The sequence below is a fragment of the Pseudorca crassidens genome, chromosome 3 (genome assembly GCF_039906515.1).
Source record: "Pseudorca crassidens isolate mPseCra1 chromosome 3, mPseCra1.hap1, whole genome shotgun sequence".
Taxonomy (NCBI): domain Eukaryota; kingdom Metazoa; phylum Chordata; class Mammalia; order Artiodactyla; family Delphinidae; genus Pseudorca; species Pseudorca crassidens.
The window spans coordinates 66,377,498-66,396,598 of NC_090298.1; the positions used below are offsets into that span (position 1 = coordinate 66,377,498).

A 19,101-nucleotide genomic window follows, 5' to 3' on the forward strand; every position below is an offset into this window, starting at 1 on the left:
CATCTGAACTTGGCTTTTAATGATGAGTAGGAGCCTGCTAAGTAAAGAAGGCAGGAGAAAGAGTCCTCAAGCTGAGGGAACTGTATGGAAAAGAATGGCAATGAAGACAGAATGATGCATTTGGTGGATGACAAGAAGTTTGGTGTGGAAGAGCATTGGATAACTAGAACCAGAAAGGCAGACATGAAGCTAGAAATTTTGTGATTTTTTTTTTTTTTTTTGCTATGCCAAGGGAGTTTCAACTACAGCCTTGTAGGAGTACAAAGTAATGATCAGACTTGTGTTGTAGAAAGCATTTGCAGCAGTTGGAAGATGGGCTGAAGGAGAAAACAATAAAAGGCAAGGAGAAATGTCAATAATTGTACAGTTCAGATGGCAGATGATCAAAGCTGAGATATATAGCCTTCTTATAGTAGCAAAATAAGATCAGTTAGGTAACAGTGGTTATTTAAATTGCTGATCAGTTATTTACTGAATGTGTCTGTTCCAGCCTTAATAATTAAGTGCTACAGCCAGTCCTGCATTTTGGCAAATCAAACCAATGCCTTTACAAGACACTGATCTCATTACATTTGTTAATTATAGTTCAGTGCCATGTAAAAGCTTCCTCCACTATGAATTTTGGAGAATTATGACTAAATAATATTATTTTTAAGACATAGATTGCAATGGGACATTTAAACGAATGAGAACAAACTGTACCAGTTAATACACTAATGGAACCATATGTAGCACTTACACTACTTCCTCAAAATAAACATTAGTTCAGTAAAAAATCTTGAAAAAAATGGTAATTTATGTAATCATAAAGATATCACAATGAGAAAGGTATATAGTGCACTTAGTAAAGATAGTTATCTAGACATAACACACAACTGCAGTCAACATCTTTTTGTGTAGATTGGATTGTAGCTTAGCAGTGACATTTGAACTTTTATTGAAATCATAAAACCATACTTGTAATAAACTTTTCCAGGGCAAAAAGGTTAGATAGGTCTTTCTCCAGTCATTCTGAGCATATAGACTGAATCCTCCATGGCTTATACTGCCTTATCTCACAGTGACTTGCCACCAGTTGTGAGGTATAGTGATTTGTTTTAAAAACATTCTATACAACTTGGTTTTACTTTACACTTTGGTTATATTTTTAAAGTCAACTGAAAAATCTAATCTTTTTAATTCAAAATCAAAATCCACAGAATTTTGTAGATTGTTTCCATCTGCCTTCTTGCAGTGCTCTGACTCCTTTCTGGCATGTTTCTTTAAGACAGAACATCTCCCAGAATTTGAGCAGAGACTGTCTTTACATTTGCCAATAATACCACATTGAGTTAGTATGCTTTGTGAAGAGATGTTTTTTGTTTGTTCATTTTAGGTATCAGTTATATGATACTCATTTTATCTAAAAGTTCTGTGATGGTGGTGGCGTTACAAAGTAGTCTGTCTTCTTTAAAATGTCTGACTGCCACATGGTCCTTGGTCGCCCATTCCATGAAAAGCTAGGAAAATATTCAGGAAGGATTTGGGGCAGACTGACACTCAACACATCAAAAGGGAAAGAGACAGGTAGGCCACAGCACAGGATGGCACTGATGAGAGGTTTGCTGCTTTGTGAGCCAAGGAATTAATTAGAGTGGGTAGTTTTGAGAACACTAAGAATCAAGTCCACTAGCAAGGACTAAAATAATGGAAAAATCTGTTAATTAAAATAGAAACTGAATTCTCTTACTATAAAACAAAAGACAGTGGAGCTTTAAGAGAGAGAGAGAGAGAGAGAGAGAGAAGGCAAGGGAGGAGAAGGAGAAGCCTAACAAAGCAGAGTATTTATTTGCCGGGAAACTACATTCATTCTTATTTATTTACAGGTCAAAAAAAAAATTACCAGTGAAAAAATTCACCAAGTATTTCCCTGAAGAGAAAAAGCAAGTGCTTTTCAAGTGTTAAGAAGGAGGTTTACTGGTGGTTAGGCTAATTAAGGATCAAAACTCCATTCTGAATAGGACAGAATGAGTCCATACATCAGTACGTAATTAGTTTAAAAAAAAAATCCCATTGTTTATTGGTCCAGAATAAGTGTGAGCAATTGAGCAATTGTTTAGGTTCAGTTTGGGTCTGGTGTATGAAGGTCACTGAAAGTGCGTGGTCTGGACACACTACAATAATTTGCAGGACCAGTGTAAAATGAAAATGCAGAGCCCTTTTGTTCAAAATTATTAAGAATTTCAAGACAGTGACAACAGAACATTAAAGCAGGGATGAGGCCCCTCTAAGCTTGTGGCCTTGGGTGACTGACAGCACAGTAACACACCCATGAAGGTAGCATTGTCTGTGGAGCCTCACTCGTTAGAGCTGTCATAGTGAAACAGTCTCTGTGTTATCCCCTAGACAAGGGTTGTAGTTAGTGTATGTTCAGGGGAGCTCAGCCGCTCAGGGTTACCTCTGCCTTGGACCGTTTGTTTGTTCACTTTATATCCCAAGCATCTTGCACAGTCTCTGACCCTCGGTAAGCACTCAGTAAATAGTAGACACGGTAGGTGATGGATGATGTAGTTGACAGCCTATCTCAATGATTCTGGTTCAGTTCTTCTCTAGATAAGAAGGCCCAGTGTGGATTCTTTTGAGTTTCAGGTCATATTGCACAGACTTTGCAGATGCCTCCTCCAGCCAGCTTGAAGGTTTCTTTTAACTCTGGGCCTTGTGGGTCCTGCTCTTACTCAAAGCCTGTTTCTCTGTTAAGTGATCCTGAAACATTTAAACTGATAGATTACAGTTGAGCCCTAACCAAGTTAAGCCTGGAGCAGTAGGCAGAATACTGCCTTCCCCACCCCCTGCCACCAAAAAAAGGATGTCAAAGTCTTAATTCCTGGAACCTGAGACTATGTTAGAGCACATGGCAAAAGGACATTAAGGTTGCAGATGGATTAAAGTTACTAATTAGCTGACCATAAAAGTAGCTAAATTATCCTAGATTATCCGGGTGGGTGCATTGTATCACAAAGGAAGAGAGAGGCAGAAGGAGAGTCAGAGAAAGATGTGACAAAGGAAGCCGGCTCAGAGTGATGTGATGTGAGAAGGTGTCCACCTGCCATTGCTGGCTTTGAAGATAGAGGATGGGAGTAGCCTCTGGAAGTTTCTCCGCTAGAGCTTCCAGAGAGGAGCACAGCTCTGCCAACACCTGCATTTTAGCCCAGTGAGATGTGGGTCAGATTGCCGACCTCCAGAACTGTAAGATAATGAATTTGTGTTGTTTTAAGCTGCTATGTTATGGTAATTTGTTACAGCAGCAGCAGGAAACCAACAGCTGGTTCCACATTGTGGTGAAACTATCACTCCTGGTTCCTGGTTCATTAGAAGTCACTAACCTCCATGGCTGGGTATTATTTTCTGCCCATGTTTTTTACACTTCTCTTGGTAGCCTGAAGTAGAGTTCTTTTTTTTTTTTTTTTTTTCTGTGTTTTTATTTTCCTTCATTGGACCACTACATTTTTGGGTGCAGGCTAGTAGGTATTATATTCTCAGGAAAGCAAGCAATGCAGGCTGTTCTAGAAACACTTGTTTCTTGGGATATTAGTAATTGAGAGATAGTGAGAAAAGAGGCTTTGACTGCCAAATTCATTTGTAAAACTGAGGATAAACAAGCTATTTTTTTCTTAAAGCACTTTAAAAAGATATAATCTGTGTATAAATTGTTTTTTTAATCTCAACAGTTTAAGAGACTATCCAGCAAAAATTATCCCTGGCCTTCAGCCAAAACTCCTCTCTCCAGAGTCGGCCATTGCTGGTTTCTTGTGAATCCTTCCAGAGATATTCTGATATTCTATATACATATAAATGCACACATACACACACACATATAAATTTGTACATATATTTATGTGTGTGTGTGTGTGTGTGTGTGTATATATATATATATATATATATATATATACACTCTAATTTTCTACACACACTCTCCTGCACCTTGCTTTTGTTTTACTTAATAATTTAACAAGTTTATGGAATGACTTTAATAGCTTTAAATGTATAATATGCACATGAAACACTTAGAGGACTTAATGGAGAAAAATAAATACTTTCCAAACATTTTAGACTGCAGATTTTATTTTTTAGAGTGCCTCATGGAATTACTTTTTCAGACACACTGCACAGCACCAAGTTACCTTTCTCTGCAGTAGAAATAAGAATTAGTGACTCCCATATACTGCTATAGTAAGAAGGGTATGGATTTCGGAGTGAGGGAAACCTAGGCTAATACCCTGGCTTCACTGTTGACTTGCCTGCCTGCTCACGTTCATGTTTACTGGCTGTGTGGCTTTGGGCAGGTTGCTTAACTTTATTGAGGCTTCTTGTTAATACTGTCTACTTCATTCATTCAATCATTTGTTCATTAATTAATACATGCAATCATTGGAACGTTTATGAGCCAGGTCGTATAAAGCAGAGTCATTCTACTTGAGAAGCTTCTAATCTAGTGAGGGAGGCTTCATTTGTAGCACACCAAGTAGCAAAGAGCAATGGCCTATCTTAAAAATAAAGTTGTGGAAAATAATTTTTTATTAAGATGACAGTTTTCTGCTTTTATGTGCACAGATCACCAGTAGCAAATGTCACCTATACCGTTTCAAAACTTGTAAGGGATGCGGGAAGTTTAACATAGGGTTTTTCAGGTATTGAGTTTTTAAAGCATGTATGGGCTTTGATATTGCTGATCTAATGAATTACCACAGTAATGTTATTTATCTAAATAAAGTAGAGTAAGAATGACAAAATCTTCCAATTTATTATTATGAAATTCCTACATAAATTCTGGCATCCTTGTGGATTATGGACATATTGATCCTAATGTTTGTAACTTTAAATGTTAACTTGGATAGAACTAGAGAATCTTATTTTCAAACCCATAATATGAATATTTTACAGGGAAATTTTATAATTATTCTTTCCCAATATCTATAAAGCATGTAAGTGCATTTTAACATTGTATATTTACTCTTCATAATTCTCTATTCTATGTTTTATTCAAAATTACTTATTTCAAAAGCCTATTTCTATTTTATTCTTGTTCTTGATAAAGTTAAACAGCAAAAGAATAGTCATTAAAAAAAAATTAGGAATTTAGTTGAAAATAACTAACACAATTTATTTATTTGCCATTTTGGTTACCAGAAAGAAAGTTTCAACTTCTTTTCATTTTCTCAGACTAGTGAAATGCTGTCTAGGCCTATTGAATTCCAGACAGTGTTTAGAATTCACTTGTTTACTGAATCCTGATGACTTCAGTCTGTTAATTTATTTAGGAGATGCTTTTGGTTTTTATATGGTCAACTAGAAATGTGTAGCTATTTTCCCATTTATTCAAAGTTCAAATATTTTTTTAAATACTAAAATTTAATTTGAAAATACAATGGTAATGTTGGTGATGTCAAATCTTTAAGCCCATTATTTATAACTTTTCCATTTAAAAGGTGTTTCTCTAATTGAGTTTGTTCCATAATGAGAACTCTGTTAAGGCCAGTTCGATAGCTGTCTAGTTATTTAATAGTAACAAGCACATAATACTCTGACTTGGCTGTTTTTGTGGTCATTTTGATGAAGGTTTGATTTGTTACATCCTAAAAAACAAACCATTAGATATTTGGCTTTTATTATTGCCAAATAATGTATGTCTCAACCAATGTTCAGGTCTGTTTCTCTCCTAATACATTGCCCTTACCTCATCTCTCATCTTCATCTCTTGCCACACATCTGACCTCTACCCCAGTCCCAGGGGAAAGTCAGAGGTGAGGTGGATAGATGCCAGGGAAGTTGCTAGTAAAACAAAGCTCTCTTTCTCTCTCTCTTTTTGTCTCTATCTGTCTCTGTCTCTCTCTCCCACTCTGTCTCTCTATCTATCTATCTATATACATATATATATATAAAATATATTTTATCCTAATGTGAGAGAAAGAGCTACTTAAAAATGCTCTGCTTTGGTGGCCAGGCAGGAGTTGACCATTGACCATTTTGCTAGATTTTTGCTCTGACGGCTGCAGTCCAAGGGTTTAAGACTTTCTTCCTCCCAAAGAAAACATTCCCTGTTCTTCTTGTCTGTAACGAATCACAAGCATAGCAGCATCCTTCCAGCTTATTCTTCTCAGCTCCAGATAATTCTTAGTGGGTGAAAATAATTTACCTAACGTGCGTTTACAGATTCAGCAGTCAAAGTTGTATAGAAAGCCAGCATTTGGGTGGCAAATGGGAGTAGCACAAGCTGTGGGCACACAAAATAAACTTGGTTCTTGGCTGCCACAACAACTCTCTTCCCTGGTTCTCCCCATATCTCTTGAATCGTTCTATTTCAGTCTCCTTTTATTCATTTCTCTCTCTTTCCATCTGCCCCTGTAATTTTAACATTTCCCAGGATTCTATATTAAACGTTTTTTCTCTGGTAGACTCTCTCTGGGAGTTTCTTCAACTCATTTGAAGATCTCTTCAACTCATTTGTCTTTAGTGGCCAGTAGTAATGGTAGTGACTGCTATCTCTGTACATGTAGTCCAGTCATCTCTCCTGAGCTCTACATCTATACAAGCATTTACCTACTCAACATCTATCTCCATTTAGATATCCTGCGGTCACTTCAGAGTCACCCGTTATATCTGAAATGGAACCCTTTATGCATAGTACTCAACCTGCCCCTTCTGTAAAACCATCTTCACAGTTGCCAAAGTTACAAGACTCAGAAATCTGAGAGCATTGTCTTGGAAGAGCAAATAAGATCCAGAACTATTATGTACATACACAGATACACACACACACACACACACACACATCAGTGTTCAAAGAGTAATATTATATAGTTTTGCATGTTTTTGACTTTAAGTAAATAGAATCATATTGTGTATTATTTTGTGCCTTGCTTTTTTGTTTGTTTGTTTGTGTTTTTGTTTTTTGTGGTACGTGGGCCTGTCACTGCTGTGGTCTCTCCCGTTGCGGGGCACAGGCTCCGGACGTGCAGGCTCAGTGGCCATGGCTCACGGGCCCAGCCGCTCTGCAGCATGTGGGATCTTCCCGGACCGGGGCACGAACCCGTGTCCCCTGCATCGGCAGGCGGACTCTCAGCCACTGTGCCACCAGGGAAGCCCTGTGCCTTGCTTTTTTGCTCACCATCATGTTTGAGATTCGTGCATGTGTGTAGCTGCATCATAGTCCATGGTGTGAAAATTCCATAATTTACTTGCCCATCCTGTGGAGAGACATTTGGGTAGTTTTCAGTTTTTCACTATTATAAATAATGCACCTGTGAACATTTGTGCACATATCTCCTGACACACATATGCAAATATTTCCTGGAGTATGTAACTAGAAGTGGAATTCCTAGTTATAAGTACATAAATCTTCATGTACATGGACAGTTATTGCCAAATTGTTATCTAAAGTAGTTTCAAATGTTTATACTCCAGCCAGTAGTAATTCATCTTGTCATTTCATGTTCTCTGTGATCTTTGCTATTGTTGGACATTTTCATTTTTGCTAATCTGGTATAAAATACTTCATACTGGTTTTTATTTGCACTTTCTTGGTTTCTAATGAAGTTGAGCTAATTATCATATGCTTATTTGCCCTCACTGTTCCCTCTTCTTGGAAGTTCCTGAAGTCTTTGGCATATATTTTTTAATAATGTTGGGGTTTTAAAAATCGTTTGTAGGAATTCTTTAGATAATCCTTTGTTAGTAGCATATGTTGCAGTATTTCCTCTCAGTTTGGGACTTGTCTTTTCACTGTCTTTAAGATGTCTATTGATGAATAGGAGTACTTACTTCTAATCCTTCTAATGTAATTGAATTTATCTATCTTTACCTTTATGGTTTCACTTTCCACCTTAAAAAAACTTTCTATCCTAAGATCCTAAAGAAATTCTCCTCCATTTTCTTCTAAATGCTTTAAAATTTTGCCTTTTCTCATTTAAATGTTTAATTCACCTGGAATTGAATTGTATGTGTAGGTAGAGATATAGTTAAGCCACATACAAATTGACTTTTGGTTTTTGACTTTAGAACCATTGTTTGTGTCATAGTCAAAGGAAAATGATTTTTCAAGTGTCACAGTGCCATCAATCATTACACCTTTTCCTGGACCTCTCAGTCTGCTCAGACTGGCACCTTGACATTTTTCAGAAATATTATTTTCAGAATATGTTATAAAATGCAAGTAATTCACTCCAAACAATACTAATGATTCTCATTTAAATAAGAAAAGGTTGATACTCCAGCCATGGTAATACCAATATTAAACGTGGCTGAGAAAATGTCTTTACAAAATGAGCCAATAACTGGAAATAATCATTTTAAAAGATGCTGATAATTTAACTCTCAGTAAGTTAGAAGTCAATCATTCATTCTAACATTTTAGAGAAACTTTCCCAGGGTGAGATATTTCTTTTGACAAATCTAACTTCTGATCTACACTATTTACTGTTAATTAGATGGTGGTAATGCAATTTTGATTCAAGTTATAGAGTGTGTGTGTGTGTGTGTGTGTGTGTGTGTGTGTGTGTGTTTTAATGCAGTGTGAAATCAAGTAATAAAACATAAAACTCTCTGCAAATTATCGAGACTATAAGCCATTTTTTAATAAGGCTGTCATCTGGAGAAGTTCCATTTATTCACTTTATTTGAAAAATCCTTATACTTTAGCCTTTAACTCTACAAAGACAATTTCTTATTCTCTCATTAACCTTTCCTTTTTAATTCACCTTTTTTTCATTTATTCCACAGGTATTTATTGAGAGCCTGTATTTTGCAAAGTAGTCTATTTGAGTATAACTGTCTCAGAATTTAGGGACTGAAAGAACTTCCAAGATCATTTATAGTAACCTTAACTTTCTACAGCTTAAATCAAGACAGAGATCCAGAAAGGTGCTGCCACCTGACCAAAATCTTAATGTTGTGAAGCATAAATAAAGATTGCCTAACCTTGGATTCAGGATTCTTCCTTTTGAACTATGTTGTCCATAAAAACTATCTAAAAGTCTACTTGAATCCTATATACTGATGTAATATTTATAGAAATTCCTAAAGGGATATATCACTGTGAACAAATTATATTACACAGTCATTGCCTTAAAGCTACTTATAAAATGTTTAGGGTGAAAAAACATATTTGAAAAAAATTAGAGAAAGTAAAAAGCTTAGCTGAAAGATTCCTTAGGGCAGAAATTATGTGTTACCTTTATCACATTTGTTATATTTCCCTAACACAATGACCTGATCATAGTACATACTTAAATATTGATTAAAGGCAAAACTAGTATTGAAATATTGGGTGCAGACATTCGGTACTTTAAATGATTAGAGAAAATGAAAATCAGCTTCAATGTGGAAAGTTTAAAAAAAATGGAAAAAAAAAAGTCTTCATGGAAGATTTAGAATTTATAGTGGTCCATAACTAGTGGTTGTAACTTAGTTAGAAAGAGAGGAACTCCCAAGTTTCAAGTTGCTTCTTTAGCTCACTTTCTATTAAGACTTCAGGTACAGGTTTCTGAGTTATTTGCTTTCAAATTTCACCTCTAAGCCTGAATGCTTGGAATAAGCATGCTCGTGAAAAAATAATATGATAAATATACTAAGATATAGGTATAAGGTTATTGATCATTGTGCTGTTTATAAGAGCATTAAGAAATGGAACCAACCCAAATAGTCATCAGTGTATTCTTAGTATAAACAAATTAAAATTAATGAGTATAGATCTAAATATATTTTTCAACATGCAAAGACATTTCTAATATATTTTAGAGTAAAGACATCAAGCTGCAAAATTATATATATAATCTCATATTTGTAAAAAATAAGACATGAAAATACAAATGATATAAAGTAGGATGATGGATATTTTAACTTTCTTCATGTTTTTCAGGAGTTTTATAAAGTCTTACAATAAACATTTATTACTTATAAAAATGATTAAACTATTTTTTTGGTTGTGGGGAGAGTTTTAAATTTACTCTGTTGACTTACCACAGATATGAAAGCTGTAGAACAATGATCTCCATTCATGGAACAGCTTTCATTGAACACCTATTATGTACTAGACACTAAGAACAAAAGAGTCAAAATCTATATCTTAGGCTCCCCATGACTTTAGAAAAAGATGGGAATCTTAAATGGAGAACCAGGGATCTATTCCCTTCAGACTTGTCACTTCAGAGTGGTCCTTTTGTCATATGCTGATTTTTTTTTAACTAAATTGATCACTCTTTGTGTTCTGGTTGTACAGTGTCTAGATGACGAATGAAATTACAGAGGTTTTTCCATATCTGGCTTTTTAATTGAAATAATTCAATTCTGTCTTTTGCTAGGAGGAGAAAAAGCAATTCTAAGATGTATAATGTGTTTTGAGTTGACATTGAAACTTATACATGTAATAATTATACTTCTGTACTGTATCATTTTCTCCTTCTATGGAATATATTTTTAGATATTTAATTACATGTTACAGTAATTATGTCAGTATTTATTGTTAATTTTAGCATTGAAACTCCCAGAGGGTAGTACTTGTCATCTTGACAATGCATTAATGCATAGCACCTCCGCATTCCTGTGAGGGTTATGTTATCTGAACTTGGCTTGCTCAGGATAAGACAGAACATGTCCCAGGCCTAGTAGCAGCCAACCATGGTTAATTGTATGCAGTCATGAGGCCAAGGAGGACCCTGTGGTGGATTCATTTTTAATAATCTGTGCAACTAAGTATGGGTGCAGGCTTTTGGAAGTACTCATAATCTAAACATAACATTTGGGGATCTTTAGTTGATTAGTCTTTTAAATTAAAGAAACTATTAGCAGGAGCTCTTTTGTAATTTATGCAATATTAGGAGCTAATAATAATATTTTCCAAATGTTTTGTGGGAATTTACAAGCACTTTCATTTATAACATCTCATTTAATCTTTAGACCACCTCTGAGGTGAGAGAACAGAAGTCCGGTTAGGTTAAATGACTTGCCTAAAGTCACATGGCTAATAAGAAATAGACCTAGATTTAAACCCTATGTGTCCTGACTTCAAGTCCTATTCTTTTTGTGTGTGTGTGTGGCTGTGTTGGGTCTTCATCCCTGCGCGCAGGCTTTCTCTAGTTGCGTCGAGCAGAGACTACTCTTCGTTGTGGTGCACAGGCGGTGCATTGCGGTGGCTTCTCTTGTTGCGGAGCATGGGCTCTAGGCGCATGGGCTTCAGTAGTTGTGGCATGCGGGCTCAGTAGTTGTGGCTCACGGACTCTAGAGCACAGGCTCAGTAGTTGTGGCACACGGGCTTAGTCGTTCCACGGCATGTGGGGTCTTCCCAGACCAGGGATCAAACCCGTGTCCCCTGCATTGGCAGGTGGTTTCTTAACCACTGACCCACCAGGGAGGTCCCTCAAGTCCTATTCTTTTTTAGCTGTACCAAACTGCTATGATGCTTCTGCCTTTGTAGTTGGAAATATGGGCATTTTACTGAGTATTACTGGGTTGATTCAGACCAGGTTTATACAAGGGTATAAATATACATTCCTAGGGTCTTCTTCTGACTGAGCTCTGTTACCCTCCAGCTCACCAGTTTTGAAACACCAATTATCCGTTAGTGATCATGCCTTTTATCCTAGGACTCAGAGAACATTTACATAAATATAGAGATCAGTCCATTGATGTAGTAACTACAGTACTGAAACTGAATAAATTTACTTACTAAATGAAGATATGTAGATTCAGTAAAAGAATGGACCAACAGCATTTCATCAGCAACTGCTAAAAACGTGAAGTCATTATATACACACTTACAATCAAATGACCACTAAAAGTAATTTATGTGATAGAACTTCCCGCTGTTGAGATTCAAATGAATGTTAATAGTTAGAACTTAAGGGAGCCGAAGGAAAGTGTAAATTGTGATGGAATTATTAAAGAAATGGCTTGAGAAATCTTCAGTATCTTGGCATAAAAGTACAGCACAGAGGATATTTTATTTCTTGACCTTAATTATGAATATTGTTGTAGGCCCTTGAATTTTCGTTAGCTCAGAATAGAGGCAGATTAATTCCAAAGCAGTTAAAGAAATTAAATGCCTTTCATCTCTCTTTATGTTAATGCAGCAGTTTGGAAGCAGGGTTTAACTTTTATTTCACTTATGTATCTCTTAATTTTCTTTTAGTCTGTATGTAGTTTTTCAAAATAAAATTGTCTTGATTTTTCTTTTTACTCCAGGCTTGATCCTCCACTACCTGAGATGCTGAAAAAGGATCACAGCCCAGCTGAAAACATGTCTTTAGAAACTCTAAGAAACAGTAGTCCAGGAGACCTCTTTGATGAGATTTAATTGTCTCAAAAAGTACTTTGATGTTCACAAGACTGTGTTTTCTATTCATTTCCTTAAATGACAAAAGAAAAATTTCAACTCAGCAGCAGCTCTTAGTGTGCTTTACAATGTAATTACATACACACTGAGCTGAAACCATTATGCAAAATGGATTACACATGTATATGAAGATATGATTTGATGACAGTAGTGCATTATTCTAAACTATCCATTCAGCATGCCTAGAATTAGATAAAATCTCAGACCTTTTTGTTGCAAAGGTCACATTTACCTTATTCAGTTCACACATATTATATGTAGTAGCTATCTATTCTGTCTCAGAAGATTTTGAAAATAGGACAAAGAAAATGTCTACAAATTCTTTTTTGAATAGTCATATTCTGAACACTGATGTTTGAGCATTTTAATTTGTGGAATGATGTGTAAAATCTATTTTTAGTTTGTACACAAACAACCTGAAAATCTGATGATAAAACTTTTGATTGAAGATTTTGTGTCCTTAATAAAAGATGTTATTTAGTTAAACTTTTTCCTGCAACATAGTAACAGGTCTTTATAGAGTATATATTAATATAAATTTAACCCTGTTTTGTATCAAAGAGTGTTTTTCAGAGATTGTTGATAAAAGGTTTATCTTATAGGTACAAGGGCCCTCTTTGAAGACAAGGACCTTTTCATATCCACTTATCTATCCCCATTTACATCTGGCACAGATTTGTTTTTTAAATATTCATCGTTTCTACTTCCTGACCTCTCATTCACTTCTATCCAGCTGAACATCCATTCCCTCCATGCCACTCAAGTTAACAGTGACCACCATGTTGCTAGTTGGTCCTTTCTCAGTCCTCATTTTACTAAGCCTCTCAGGGAAACATTTGACAGCCAATCACTTCTCCTTAAGAAACATTTTCTTCACTTGACTTTTGCAGTAACATATGCTGTTTGTATTTCTCTTCCATTCTGGCCACTAATTTTTTAGACTTCTTGGCTGAGTCCTTCTCCTTGTCCAACAGTTAAAAGTTTCAGTGTCCTGGGCTTAATCTTTAGACTTTTCTTTTCATTACTTACATTGTCTCCCTAGATTATCTGTGGTTTTAAATACCATCTATATGCTAATATCTCCAAACTTTAAATACTTCCCTTTCTTCTCTTCCCTTCCCTCCTCTCCCTCTCTCTCTTTCTTTCTCTCTCTCTCCCCAACTCCCCCCTCCCCCCCACCCCCGTTTCTCTGTCTCCCTATAGAAAGTAAGCCCCATCATAGCAGAGGCATGGCCCTCTGGTTTATCTCTCTACCTTCCAGTACCTAGGACAGGGCTGGATTCATAGAGACTTAGTAAGTGTTTGTTGAAGGAATAAATGCATGTCTATCACGTAGTAGCCCCTCAAATCATCTAGTTTCTTTAAGTTACTAGATCACTTTGAAAAGAAACTCATTAAAAGATTGAAATTTAGCTTGATGATTTGATACAAAGAAATAGTTGTTCAGAAAGCTCAACTACCTTTTGTGATTAATTATAAATAAATATACATAATGTTTACACATAGGCTTGACTACAGAGAGAGAATGAGGAGGAAATTATACATTATTGTTTATATCAGAAATAGGATTTTATTAAGTCAATAGAACAACAAAATATTTTAAATAGAAATTTTACTGCATTTTTATTTCTATACTAGCTTCCATTTAAGAGGAAAAATTTTAATTAAATGTAAATATAAATATGTGAAATATAATTATAAAATTCTACTCAGTCACCTAGGAAATGCACTATAATAATGAATTAATATAATCCAAGATTTACCTTGGATCTTTCCAAGGAGATTGTGTACATAAAGTACCAGAATCTCAAGATAATGCTACCACATATGAATAGACCACAAATGACTAACCAAAATTAGCATACATCAGTGTATATATGTATGTATATATGTATATGTTATATATATGTATATATATATTTTTTTTAAGTGAAAGAGAAGAAGAAGAAAACAGAATTTTGGCTGTTAACTCACTAGTGGTGAGAAAGGGATACATGGAAAGTGTTTCCTAAGTAATCATAACAAGAGAATCTATAAAGTTCATGGTACAGTTGATCCTTGAACAGCATAGGTTTGAACTATGCAGGTCCACTTATAAGCGGATTTTTTTCAATAGTAAATAATATTGTACTACACAATCTGCAGTTGGTTGAGTCTTCAGATGCAGAATTACAGATATGGAGGATCTGAAGATATGGAGGAGCCACAGATAAGAAGAGCTGACTATAAATTACACTCAGATTTTCGACTATCTGAAGGGTCAGCACCCCTATCCCCCATGTTGTTCAGGGGTCAGTTGTATTTTTTCAGGGCAGTGGATCTTTTCAACCACTGCTATGTGTCAGATTAATTCAGCTGGTTAGAACAGAACAGAATAAGCCCATAATCGTAGTTTCCTCTTTTCTATCTCTTGTGGTTTTAAAGTTCTTGTCCTCTATAGACAGATACCTATAGATTTGGTTAAGATGTCCAGATTCTATCATTCCATGCCATGATTTTTTTCCCACATTTTTCCATTGTCTATAGTCTAAAATAGATTGTTGTGGAAGACACTGAAATGGAAGGAACAAGAATTGAGTTATAATGCAGCATGGCTTTTTTTTTTTTAACATATATACAATTTTATTTGCCAGTTATACCTTGGTAAAGTGGGAAAATTACCAAAGGATTTGAATAGTTATGTTTACAAAGAAGATAAAAAAATTGTAAGAAACACATGAAAAGAAGCACAACTTCATCACTCGTTAGGGAAATGCAAATCAAAACTATATTGAAACCCGCATACATAAAATAGGTAACTAATAAAGATCTACCCATAGCACAGGGAACTCTACTAAATACTCTGTAATGACCTACATGGGAACAGAATCTAAAAAAGAGTGGATATATGTATACATATAACTGACTCATTTTGTTGTACAGCATAAACCAACACACATTTTAAATCAACCATACTCCAATTTAAAAAAAACTATATTGAAACCAGATCACACATACTAGGATGGCATAAAGACTATGCCATATTGTCCTTATGCTGGCATAAGGACTCCTGTACAACCAAGGCTATAAGATGGATATGCACATAATTGGGAAAAATGGAAAGAAAAGCAATTGGGTCAGGACTTGTGCTCCTGTGAGGGGATTCAGAGAAAAAGGGAGATTGTTTGGGTGGGCACCCTCTCTGGGTAGTGGGTGGGTTGAGAGCCACAGACCCGGTGTGTCAGTTCCTGGGTCCTAGGTAGGAGACCAGCACCCTTGGCTGGTTGAAGAACCTCTGGAACAGATAGAAAGGCTGGAGAAGCCTGGACTCCTTATTAAGGACTGCACACATGCTGGCTTGCCACCAGACAGGTGCTTCTTGTATTTCAAACATTTGTTCAGTTAAGATACCTTTGACATCTTCAGCATTATTATTTCTGGAAATGTATTTTGTTTTGAAATTGATTTTATTTGATGTTAATATAAAGACTCTAGCCTTATTATTATTATTACTATTTGAATTGTACATCTTTTTCTGTCAATTTAGTTTTAACCTATATTTTATGTTCTATTGTGGTAAGCATAAAGTTAAGTTTTTTTTTAAAACACATTCTGTTAATCTCTATCCGTAGATGGTGTTTAGGCCATTAGCAATTAGTTTGATGTGATGGTTATGATTTTGTTTCAGTCTACCAATTCATTTTTTGTTTTCTAAGTTATTTTCTTGATGATGATAATGATTATGAATATGATTTTATTCTCATTTATTTATTTAATACCTTCATTGGAATATAATTGCTTCACAATATTCTGTTAGTTTCCGCTGCACAACAAAGTGAATCAGCCATACGTACACATATATCCCCATATCCCCTCCCTCTTGAGCCTCCCTCCCACCCTCCCTATCCCACTCCTCTAGGTCATCACAGAGCATCGAGCTGATCTCCCTGTGCTACGCAGCAGCTTCCCACTAGCAGCATGGCTTTTTTGATCTTGGTGCCCTCACTTCTAAAACAAGGTGATTGCATTTCTGAAGGTTTTTTCAGCTTAAGATTTATAATGATTGACCCTGGCATCAGATGGTATGCGTCAGGCTTCATTAGGGAAGTTCATGGAAGAAAAAAATCCCATCCCAGGAAGAGACATCTTTATTATGTAGTTTTAAAAAAGGTCAAGAAACTATTTAAAACTTTTTTCTTAGTGGTGCATAACTCAAATTTATAAAATACTAGATCCCATGTTTTGGAGCCAAGCAGCTCTTGGGTAAGTTTGTTTCAACAAATGTTTTTAAGGGATTAGTTATGCACAGAATACAGAACTGAGCCATGTGGAGAATTTAAGGATAAATCCATCCATTCACCAGATATTTGTTAAGCGCTTGCGTCAATCTCTGTTCTGGGCACTAGATGAGGCAATGAATAGTACAACTGCTCTGTTACTGTGGAGTTTATAGTGACGTGAAATTTGGGGTCTGCTCTCCAAGAGTGGAGTATATGAGTGAGTATATGAGAGCGGGGTTGAGATTGGGGCTCGAAACCGCTGTATGGTGAACTATAATATCAAGGAGTAGTAGGATAAGTGGCTTAAAGAGAAGGATAAAAAATTTAAAGTTGTGGGTGAGGATCCATAGAAGATAAAGGATCCAGTTGGGGGCTTAAGAGAAATGGGTAGGGGTTGGGGGAAAGTCAGCTGAGGGTGAAGCTGTCTTCCAGGTCAGAGGAGAGTACAGAGGGTCCTGGGGGATCAGGTGTGAGGTTAATTTCCAAGTCTGTAATTGTGAATCATCCGAATGAAGAAGACAAGTTAAAAGGTATCCCAGGAGGAATGTCGGCCCGGAGCATTTAGGAGTGTGAAACTAAGTTATATAATAGAGATACGGAGAGAATTGAGCTCCACAGTTCTAACTGGCACCTCCTTGGGAAGGTATGGGCTTCCAGAAAACTTCAGGTCATGGAACCCTTCCTGGGCATCTGGGAATGGGAAAGAAGGCCAGTCAGTAGGCCCCTTAGCAGACATTTCCCAGAGGTGCAGCCAACCCTCATTCTTTTGTGTCTCTCTCATTCTTTTACTCAGTTATATTTGTATAGAATCCTTTTTTAATAAAATGAAATTAAATAGCTGACATCTAAATTCATGAAAGCCCTCATGAACTTACCTATAAATCAGGAAATTTAAAAAAGTATGTAGTTAACACATTTTGTAAGGGAGAATGATACAGTCACAAAAGAACTATTCATGCATCCATGTGTAGCTATTGTCTGAATTAAAACTTTTCACTGCTGATCTGACAGCTTCTAGTAAATGCTTCTCAGGAGGGCAGATTTCATTTGCAAGTGTTCTGTGCTCAAACCTGAAATGATTTCCTCTATTTTAATAACTGGAAAAGGATACCTTGGAAAATACATGACAGGCAAGCACCATCTCCTGTCCTGTCTCCCAGCTCTCTTCTACCTACTCAACCTAAAACACTCTCCAGCCTCCCTTTTACTCATTTTCTCCCTTTCAAATATACACATACCCTCTCATTTACCAGCTATGATCCTCACTTTTTGATTTTCCTCTCCTCTATTTGAATAAAATTCAATATGAATTTTATTGTTCATATGTTGGTTTTTCTTCTCCCTTTTGGAGGCCCTTCATCCTAAACTCTCATCTCACAATCTCACTGAGAACTATGCTTTCTGAGTAAGGGTCTCTTTGTCCCTAAAGGCTCTTGGTTCTACAGAAAAAAGAGAGAGATTTCCTTCTTGACAGTAGATGTTCCTGTTAATGGCAGGAGCAATTTTGGTGGCCACTGTTCCAGTAAATAGAGTGTAGGTTAGTCCTGAAACACTTACTTTTTTTAAAATTTATTTTTTATTGAAGTATAGTTGATTTACAATGTTGTGTTAGTTTCTGGTGTACAGCAAAGTGGCTTCTCCCTCTCTCTCCCTCTCTCCCTCTCCCTCCCCCCCCCTTTCTCTTTCTCTTTCTCTCTTTCTCTCTCTCTCTCCCTCCCTCCCGGCCTCTCCTAAATTAAGTGATCCGATTGAAAACCTCATGAGACTTCTAGAATCCCTACTGGGACAAAATGGTGGTAGAGATGATGAGAGAAGTAGGCTTGAAAGAGATGGTTTTGTCCTTATGCTTTGCAAACATTTAGGGAATTCAAGCATGTGAAAATTTCCAGAGCCCCTACTAAATAATATTGGAAACAATCTTGTTCCACTCCCCTAAGAGATATAATGTATCTCTCTGAGGAACTAAGTTTACAGAGGAGTAATTAGATTACTATGAAAGGTTAAAATATTGTCAATAAATTTTTGCTCTTCACCACCACCACTCAGTTGACTTGCTTTGGCTGATAAAATGTGGATGAAATAACAATATACACGTTTTTGAGCCTAGGAGTTAAGAGGCATTACATTGTTTCTGCTTTTCGCCTTGGGAGATGCTGATCTCCGCCATGAGACAGACGCGCCCCGGGTAGCTGCCACCCTTCCTGCCTGGGCCCCTCATGAGATACAGAGTGGAATTGAACTCATTGCCAAGCTGGAGCCAAGCTCACTACCCTGAAACCTAGAGAAGAGCCTTCCATCTGAGCCCAATCTAGATAAACTGAACTATAGTCAACCATGCTGATTGTGAGCATGAGAATAATTGCTTTCTACTCAAAGCCACTGAGATTTGGGATAGTTTGTTATATAACTGTATTTTGATAAGCGCTGACTAAAACAGCTAATCACATAGAATCACAAAGACAATTTTGCATTTGTAAT

At 36.3% G+C, this 19,101-nt stretch overlaps 1 protein-coding gene across 3 annotated transcripts in view; it reads left to right on the forward strand.

Moving 5' to 3' along the window:
• XRCC4 (X-ray repair cross complementing 4) overlaps window positions 1-19,101 on the forward strand; it is a 316,241-nt gene that overhangs the window by 245,986 nt on the left and 51,154 nt on the right. The window contains exon 8 of one of the 3 annotated variants that reach the window (XM_067731167.1): window positions 12,214-12,850. The exons of the other annotated variants lie outside the window; for them this stretch is intronic. Coding sequence (XP_067587268.1) covers window positions 12,214-12,325 — 112 coding nt within the window. The 3' untranslated portion in view covers window positions 12,326-12,850. Of the gene's footprint in view, window positions 1-12,213; window positions 12,851-19,101 lie in introns of those variants that run through there. 3 annotated transcript variants of the gene reach the window in all.